Here is a 10,258-nt window from a genome sequence, read left to right as displayed (position 1 = left end):
CAAATATGTGTTTGGACAACTATTCTACGGTTTTTTTTGAAGTTAAAAAGGCATTTTGACAATTATTTTAGTAAAAACACTTTTAAAATTAAAATAATTAAGCAAGTGTTTGAATAATTTTTATATAAAAATCTTTTAATTATATTTTTTTTTTTCTAATTATTTTCTTGTCTGCGATTGAGATCGAGGTTTCTTATTTGGTTTTAATTCTATTAGGTTCTGATCCAAACTGGAAGGAATTTTATTTGTTATCACAATAATCTCTTGGGAATACGTCATTGAAACACATGTGCTACCTAAAATAATCATAATTTAAACAAAAAACAATAAACAAAAAAGTCAGATAATTTTCTCAGACTATATATATATATATGAATAGGTCTGAGATGGTCTCACGAATCTTTATCTGTGAGACGGGTCAATCCTACGGATATTCACAATAAAAAGTATTACTTTTAGCATAAAAAGTAATACTTTTTCATGGATGATCCAAATAAGATATTTGTCTCACAAAATACGATCCGTGAGACCGTCTCACACAAATTTTTGCCTATATATATAATAATAATAATTAAAATGAAACTCGATTTCAAAAATAACTTTTAATTTCCAAACAATTAAACTCTCATAACTCACATTTTTCTTTTTTATAAATTAAAGGAAGGAAAAAAAAACTAATTTCTTCTCTAGAGCTACACATTTTAAAAAAAATATTTCCAAGAACCCTTTACCAAAATACTGTCCGTACACATTCTAAAAGTTTTTTTCAAGTGTTTTTATAAAATATTTGTCCAAACATACTTATCGTAATGGTAAAACTTGTCTTGCATTAAATTCTCCAAGACTTTGATAAACGTATTGACTACGAAATTACACAAATTTTTATTGTTACTTTGAGAGTGAGACAAACTGAGATTGCAATTGTTGGGCACCCAAGTTAGGCAACGATTGACAATTTGGTTACTTCTTTTCAACTAGGACGTGTTTCAAAGTTGCGGCGGCGAATGCGCAAAGGAATTCAAACTTCAATATTTTTCAAAAATTACATATTTTAAACTTTAATATAGATTTGTTCTACTAATTAAATTTTTTTATTGGAATTTGAACGTAATTAGTATATATAATTCTATTTTTTCGGCTAAATTTGAAATATTATTGACAAATTATACGCTTGTCAATCCTTATTTATACTAGTTACTATGCACATATATCGCATGTGTGTACAGTCTTTTTTATCAATATCGATGGACTAAAGTGAAATTTGTTAAATTATAGAGATTCTAAATTAATATATAAATTTTTGAAATAAAAAAATTAAAAATAAAAGTGTGTTGATATTTTTTAAAAAACAAAAACAAAAAACAAAAGTGTAATATTAGTATCATACAAAGGTAAAGTTATAAAAAATGTTGATGTCCTTTTTAGATAGTTATTATTAGGGGTGAGCGTTTTTTTCCGGATATCGGGTACCCGATCCGACCGATCGGGTTTTATTTATTTAAAAAACGGGTTCGTTAAGTACCCGATACCCGAAAATAATTTTCGGATTCGGATTCGGGTATTTTATCGATACCCGATCCCCCGAAATTTTTTTAAAAAATTTTATGGGTCTATCCGTCTATTTATTTAAAAAATACATGTATTTTTTTGTGGTTAGTCATAACCCGATATAATGACAAATTACTAATCAGAAAATGATATAATGACATGATATTTTGTGAAATGTGAAAAATACATGTGTTTTTTTAATTTACTAGTCATAATATGATATAATGACTTGATTTTTTGTGAAATGTGAAATATATATATTTTTTTTCAAAAAAAATAAATAAAAATTAATTTTTTTCCCGGTACCCAAAAATATCCGATCATTTCGGGTACCTGACATGATCGGGTTGGTGTCAGGTAGTAAAATTTACTTCCCGACTTTTCGGGTACCCGAAATTTCGGATACTCGAACCCGAAAACCAACCTGACCCGCGCCTACTCTTAGTTATTATCATATCCTCGACTTTAATAAAATAAAATAGATGTTGTTTATTCACGCAATACCCAAAATTAGTAGGAGTTTTCTAATTAAATACAAGAATCACGACAAAATGTACTAGCAACAAAGTCAGTTCCATTAATTATATTAAATTTACAATCTTACATGACACTAATTATTAATTAACATGAAAAAGCATGAAGACAATATACATACACTAATTGTTTGACTATTTTACATAAAAGGAAAGTCCCACTCTAATTATCTAAATAATTAAATTAGACATAGTAAAATTTATCCCATTGCATGCCAGGAACAAAATCGTTGGTTGGCAAGTAAAACACGCTTTCTAATCCTTGTGTTCCGAATTCCCCAAGATAAAATGGATCCATGGCTTCCATTGAGAAGGATGAAGTTGGACTATTGGTTGATAACCTCTGTATCTCTTTCTCTGCGTCGTTTAGTTGTTCTTTGAGCTTTAGAAGCTGCCCATAATTCGTCCGAAACGTTACGAAAATGTGTCGATAACATGAATATATATATATATATATATACTGGTGTTTAAACTTTATGGAAACATTATAAATCTATGCATGATATATACTCGAACTTAAAAATCAAATTGAATATATTTGTGAAATGTGCAAGTTTTTGTCTCGCTGATTTTTTTTTTCTCGATGCATCCTTAATTGATTGACCCCATCGAAATTTAATAGCATTGTTGAACTTTTGGCCATGAATCTTTAATAATTGAGAGTGCAAACAAACCAAGAAATGCTATTTCTTTATGTGGGTTTTACGTAATATGGATAAAGACAATTTAAGTATATGATATAATTTATTTTTAATTTTTTGTTTACCGCAATTTGGTGCCGATATTATATTTCAAGAAGGAAAGAAATTTCTCTGTCTTTTGAGAAAAAATACCTCAGTTTCAAGGCAGCATTTTTCTACTACGGCGGAGTCATGTTGGGACTTAAGCTTGGAGTATTCCTCCTCCAGCCTCTGGCTCTTCCACTTAGCCCGGCGGTTCTGAAACCACACCGCCACCTGACGTGGCTGCAGCCCCAGCTCCGCCGCCAGTCTATCCTTCCTCTCCGACTCCAACTTATGTTCACTCCCGAAATTCTTCTCCAGTATATCCACTTGCTCTTCCTTCAGCTTCGTCTTCCTCAACATCACCCCACCATTTTCTCCGTAGATATTCTTGCTCTTCTTCTTGCACCTCCGCCGCGCCTTTACCGTATTTTCCTTCCCTGCACACACAGACACACACACTTGTAACAACAGAAAACTTTTATGCATATACCGATCTATATATGCAACAATCTTTATCAAGAAACTTGAGCAAAAAAGCATGTTCGATCCTGACCTTGTTCTTCTGGTAGGATTTGGCTGTAAGTTTCAGATGAATAGAACTGAGAAATGTCGAGTAGCATTTGAGTATCATACTCAGACTCGGGGTCCATCGATCACCTTTTCGTGTCTCGTTTGATTTCTTGTGTGTGCGCTGTAGGAATCTCGGAAGACTTGGGAAATGAGTGAGTGGATGACTTAATTTATAAAGGTGGAAGCTTGGATATGGATCTAATTGGTATTAATGGGATAATTCATTTACAATTAATTAACGTTTATTGGTACACATAAAAGTACGTATTTTATGAAATTACTTTATTTTCTTCTTAAATTTTTTTTCCCTGTAAAACCACTGAATCTATCGGAGATTACATCGAACTCTCTTACGTTGCAAAAATAAACCCTACACTATACACATTAAAATTTATCAGGAAAAAAACGACACTCTCATTTGGAAATATTGTGTGACATTTTGTTTTATTCTTCCTTTATTTTGCTTAAACTGATTTCAATGCGAGTAATATAATTTTATTTTTGTTACATGAGTCACGTGACAGATGATCAAATAAAAAATATTTAATAAATTTAATGGTTTCGAGAGAAGAAATGATTAAAATCTAAAAAAATAAAAATTTTGATAGACAAAAATTTGTGTGAGACGGTCTCACGGATCGTAGTTTGTGAGATAGATATCTTATTTGGGTCATATATGACAAAATATTACTTTTTATTGTGAATGTCGATAGGATCGACCTGTCTCACAAATAAAGATTCGTGAGACCGTCCCACAAGACTTATTATTTTGATTTGGTGTATAATTAAAATCCAAAACAGATTAAAGAATAAAATTGTGATTTTTACTAATGGAACATCATAATTACTCTTTTGTCAGAAAATTAAGTTGAAATTGTAAATTTAAGGGAGTTCAGGGTCGAATGATATGTCAGTGGAAAAGATGGGAGAATTATTTCGTTGAAAACATGATTGATTTGATGGGGTGGAATAGAATGTGCGTCGATTGGTTTCTTGTGTGATCCCAACTGTAATTCATTGTATGAACCAGACTTCTGGAAGGGTATAATAATGAAACAAATTGGATGCCTTTGATTTTTTGTCGAGTGATCATAGTACGTATGTTCTTATTGAACTGATGTCGCCACAGTGTCGGTATTTTAGATCAGAGCGATTTGGGTTATTAATTCTGTAAATTTTTTTTAAAAAAAATACCTAAATACGTCTGTAATTTAAGATTAACTGCTTATGTAAATTTTTTTTACGAATCAATACTTGATAACACTACAAACGTTAGTTTTAACTCACTACAAAGAAAAATGTATATTTTTGCGGTTTTATTATTTAAATAAATACGTAATTTTATTCACCAAAATAGTTGTGTCTTCTTCATCTATCAAATTATTTTATATTATGGGGTTTCAGATATTTGATTACGCTATTTGAATACTCTAAATGTGTAAAAAAATATATATTATATTTTCGAGCAATCACCATAAATTCAGTTGTTGTTGGTCTTTTAATGAAAAATGCATTAGAATGACTTATTCTTGTCATTTTATTTTTTTAGAAACATAGTTCATCACTCATCATGAAATAAGATTAAATACTTATTTTGACATATAAAATATATATTTTGGAGTTCCAGATGTTTGATTTGGTTCTTTGAATACTCCAAATGTGTAAGAAAATATCGAATCTTCGAGCGATTACCATAAATTCAGTCATTGTTGGTCTTTTATTCAAATAAATTAAGATGACTTATTTATGTAATCTAGTTTTTGAAAAAACATAGTTTCTCACTCACCATGAAATAAGAAAAAACACTTATTTTGACTGATAACATACTTATTTTGAGGTTCTAGATTTTTTATTTGACTATTTGAATATTCCAAATATGTGAGAAAATACTTGATTTTCAAGTAATATTAAGTGACTTTTGATTGTGTTATTTGCGAAGTTAAAATGTATACCTAAATTGGTACAAATAATAACTAATTCGAGTCTATAAATACTTTATTTTACTTCATAAAAACTCATATCCAATCATTTGGGGATGTCAAAATATAGTTTGAAGTTAATATTGAGTGGCATTAATGATGACATTTGTGAAGTAAAATGTGATACCTAAATTAATATAAATAAGATATAATTCGAGTCCACAAATATTTGATTTTACTATTTAAATACTCAAATTCGATTATTTGATGATTTCAAAATATATAGTTTGAAGTTAATATTGAGTGTCATATGATGATAAGATTTGTGAATTAAAAATGTGATACCTAAATTGGTACAAACAATATCTAATTCAATCTCATATATACTTGATTTTACTCTTTTAATACTCAATTTTGATTATTTTGGGATGTCAAAAAATATAGTTTCAAGTAATATTAAGTGATTTTTGATTGTGTCATTTGTGAATTAAAATATGATACCTAAATTGATACAAATGGTATATAATTTGTGTCTATAAATATTTGATTTTACTCCCTAAATACACATATCCAATTATTTGGGGATGTCAAAATATAGTTTGATGTTAATATTGAGTGACATTGATGTTGACATTCGTAAAGTAAAAATGTGATACATAAATTAATAAAAATAATACATAATTCTAGCCCACAAATACTTGATTTTATTTTACCCTTTAAATGCTCAAAATCGATTATACGAGAATGTCAAAATATACAGTTTGAAGTTAATATTGAATGGGCTTTGATGATGAGATTTGTGAATTAAAAATGCGGTATCTAAATTGGTACAAATAGTACCTAATTCGATCTCACGTATACTTGAATTTTCCTTGAGAGAATCGTTTGGTTTTCTGTTCTGAACTATTTTCTCAACGAGAGATATAATAAGAAACGTGATAACCCGCAATCTTGGGTTTATAACTCATATATAGATAATATTTTATCATTATTTTCTGATATTTTCGTTGTAACTCATTATTTATGTCTCTACCTATTAAAGTATCATAATCTATTAGATGCATTAAATCCCAATAGCGATAATTTTAACCGATCACTTTAATTTTGGGTTTATCTTAAAAAAACAACTCACAATACATAATTATTCATATATAAGCTCATATAAATAGTTCGTAAGGGACTATTGGACTCTTATAGTGATACGAATTAATCATTTCCATAGAATGATAGGTACTATAAGAACACGTTATGTAATTACACTTGTTAAGATATGTCGTGACAGAAAACTTTTTTTAAAATTATAAATAAATTGAATTACACAAGTGACATGCAGCTATTATATTAATTTAATTATCACAATATAATATGTTATATTCATGTACCCTTGACTATATCTACCAATCATCATGCCTGGGAATAAGGTAATAAATAAATTTATAATTAGCATCACAAAGATGAAAGCTCATGGATGCTCCAATCAAGAAGTTTCCATGTGATGATTAAAGAGGACAAATAAAATTAAAGGAGATTAATTTATTTATTTAGAAAATAAATTATTTTCAAAAAAAAAATTTTGCTTTAAAACGACATAGACTTGCAAATGATTTAAAATTATATATATATATATATATATATATATATATATATATGCACACACTTATTCGATCTAAACGAATATTTTGTAGTATCCAGACTAATACCAATCCAAGCAATTTCATGAATAAAATGTGATCAATTAACCAACGGAAATACTTATTACAAACGTCTTGTTGTTGCATCGAAACATATAAATGTTGACTAAGTTGAACTTGGCAAAATGAAATGGTTGAATAATTGAAAAACGAGATTATTCAAGAATTCGCATTGAATGCTGAAATTACGCATTGAATTTGTGATCATGTGAATGCGGAGTGTGAATGCGATAAATATAGTTAATTTTGTAATTTGAAAAGGCGTCGGAAGAACGTATGGAAAATGAATTAGTGTATCTTGTTGCTACAAATGAAACAATTTTCCCACCGATAAACAATTTAGATAGACTTTCTTGGATAAGTAAAGCTTTAAAGTTAGGTAATTTTACTCAAGGGGTCTCACAAACTAAACATGGAAACCAATAATACTTCTTTTCATGCTATTGTCTCAAAAAAAAAAAAAAAAAAATAGGGTCGATCTCTATCATGTGTGCATCCGATTGATAACGATTGCAGGTTTTCGTCAGGAAAAAAAGATGGTTGAACTACAAATAAATTTTATATAAAAAAAATCGTTTTTTTTTGTGATTTTTAATTTCATGTATGATTCATATGATATTATATTTACATTACGATGCGAATTCATGTGGTTATGCTAGCATTATTTGCTTTACCAAATTTGCATTTTGGTGAGGATATGATTAATGGTTCGTAGATGATTAAGGTTGTAATTAATGACAATTAATGAATTATGGATGATGTTTACTATATATTAAGAGGTTAATGATGGTTACTTCTTGTCCTCATACACTCCAAAAGTTAAAGTACTTTATTTAGGGAATATAAAATTACCAAGCAAAACCAATGAAGCAACTATAACGCTTTTAGTTCTTTTTCGAACGCACGCTTTCTTAATCTTTTATCCATAATCGTTAATCATGGCTAATGGTAATTGATTTTTTTTTTATAGTTAACACACGTGTGAATCTATCGACTATATATAATGACAACTTTAGCACTAAAATAGGAAAAAACATTAATTAAAAATTAAAAAAAAATAATTTTAAATATTATATATAATATTTTTTGAAAGGGTATGTCTCTTGTGAGACGGTCTACGAATCTTTATTTGTGAGACGGATCAACCCTACCGATATTCATAATAAAAAGTAATACTCTTAACATAAAAAGTAATATTTTTTCATGGATGACTCGTATAGGAAATATGTCTCACAAAATACGATCCGTGATATCGTTTCACACAATTTTTTGTTTTTTTGAAATAGTGATAGCACATGCTCGTTATACTTGTATTCTGTATATCTATATATCCAATTAGAGATGATTCATCCTCAATTTTTTTTTAAAAAAAGATATATATAAATTTTCGTGTAATTTTAATTCGAAAATTCTAATTTCATTTTCTTGCTGATTTAATTATATGATGCAGAATCAATAAGATGTCAGCCTTAGGGTTTTTAGTTTTCTACAATCCATATTCATTATTACATGTGTAATTAAAAAAACATCACGAACCCTACAGCTTGTAAAAATAAATGTAATTGTTGGATATATACTTGAGGTAATGTCTTAACGATAGGTTGAACTCAATAAGCCTTTTCGTTGGTCGGGGATCTACGTAACAAACGAAGGCATTTCGTCAATCTTGAAGGAATTTGATGATAAAATTGTAGGAATGTTTCATACTCCGTTCGGACAAATATTTGTAAAATCTTTTATAAAAGGTTGCGTTATAGAAATTTTTACAAAATGTTTTAAAAATTATTTAAGAATATATATGAATTTGGAGAGTTATTCAATAAAAAAAGTTTTTTACATTTAGAAAGTGATACTCCATAAAATCGTCACATTTGGACAGATCGAAGCACATTTCAAAAGTAGCCATAGCTTATTAAGGTTCAGACCTCATTGTTGATCCACGGGCTCGGATTCCAAACCCAACCATACAGTTAGAAGTCCGAGCCCACCAAGGGGCTGGAAAATCCGAGCCCACCAAGAATTTATACAGCTAGAAGTCTAAGCCCACCAAGAGGCCGATAAATCCAAGCTCTGATGCAGTTAGGGAATGTGAAAACATTCTCATTAATAGATAAGAGGTCTCGATAAATACGAGATTCGATCAAATCTCTTCGAGATAAGGCAAGAGTCATAGCCGCTATGGTTAAAGAATCCTATTGTCTGAGGTCTCCTATCTCAGGTGGGATTCTATCCCGATAAGAATCTTACTCCAACAAGGTAATTAACATCTTATGCATCTATAAATATCATGTATTAGACATGTTTTTTTGCTTTCACTTCCTCTTGTTCACATAGCTTTAATATATATATATATATATCTATGTCAAGTTTGCTCTACGGATTGACTTAAGTATCGTAGGGATCACGTCGAAAAAGTCTCAAATGCCCCTAACCTTATTTCTATCTGATACCTCCATAGGAGTGCGGGTCATGAATGACCCGAGAAACTAAATGGATATCCCAGAGCAGAGTCAATATGCAGAGTACTTTCCTCAGCAGCCGGGCATGGTGATGCCCGGGATATTCTTTCCCCGGGTAATGAAGAGCCCGGACCCTTATATAAGCTCCCGGGAACTTCTACCCGGACTACCTCGAGAAGTGTGCCACACTCGAGTGCATCAATATGAGCTATCTTATCTGTCAGAGCAACATGAGTTTGGCGTGTTAGAAAAGTCATCAGAAACAGGTTATGAGCAGCCACCTTACCATACTTAGCAGGTAGGCACTGAAAACTAGGTAATGATGAGATTTCCTACTATAAATAACATATATACTTCTCATTTACAGATTCTGGATTTTGCCACTCTCAAGCACTCACGTATATTCTGTAATGCCCGAGATTTTATACCGTGTTAAATTACGATTATTGATTTTTAATCGAGATTATACCGTGTTAAATTACGATTATTGATTTTTAATCGAGATAATTATGAAATGGCTAACCGAGACACGAAATGAGATCGCGTGTGAAAATTGATGTGCGAGGACAGTAGCATTGGCGCACATGCGCCAAACAGGCAGAAGACCTCGCGCATATGCGCGGAAGATGTCGCGTATATGCGCAAGCCTATGCAAGTGAGGTCCAGAAGACATCGCGCATATGCGCCAGTAATGTCGCGCATATGCGCGAGCTGCCAAGGTCGAGACCAGTAGGTCTCGCGCATATGCGCCTATGACACCGTGTTCCTAGCAACGACAGCTACAACAGGACGTAAGTTTTGTTACGTTTTGTT

The 10,258-nt window shown here is 30.6% G+C and overlaps 1 protein-coding gene across 1 annotated transcript; it reads right to left on the bottom strand.

Moving 5' to 3' along the window:
* Positions 1-2,123: 2,123 nt before the first annotated feature.
* On the bottom strand, positions 2,124-3,560 carry LOC142531169 (homeobox-leucine zipper protein ATHB-40-like). Its single transcript, XM_075637235.1, has 3 exons — positions 3,360-3,560; positions 2,915-3,243; positions 2,124-2,472 (listed from the first exon to the last, which is right to left on the bottom strand). The coding sequence occupies exons 1-3, from the start codon at positions 3,454-3,456 to the stop codon at positions 2,266-2,268; spliced, it is 633 nt and encodes a 210-aa protein (XP_075493350.1). The 5' UTR covers positions 3,457-3,560; the 3' UTR covers positions 2,124-2,265.
* Positions 3,561-10,258: the final 6,698 nt, after the last annotated feature.

This window comes from Primulina tabacum, chromosome 17, assembly GCF_025594145.1.
Source record: "Primulina tabacum isolate GXHZ01 chromosome 17, ASM2559414v2, whole genome shotgun sequence".
In the NCBI taxonomy this organism is placed as follows: Eukaryota; Viridiplantae; Streptophyta; class Magnoliopsida; order Lamiales; family Gesneriaceae; genus Primulina; species Primulina tabacum.
The sequence above is the reverse complement of the archived record's forward strand: the minus strand, read 5'-3'. Positions and strand labels throughout refer to the sequence as shown.

Coding starts and splice junctions, on each gene's coding strand:
- LOC142531169 (XM_075637235.1), bottom strand. CDS start 3,456: ATGGACCCCGAGTCTGAGTATGATACTCAAATGCTACTCGACATTTCT. Junction 3,244..3,359: donor AATCCTACCAGAAGAACAAG/GTCAGGATCGAA, acceptor CTGTGTGTGCAG/GGAAGGAAAATACGGTAAAG. Junction 2,473..2,914: donor AATGCTGCCTTGAAACTGAG/GTATTTTTTCTC, acceptor AATTATGGGCAG/CTTCTAAAGCTCAAAGAACA.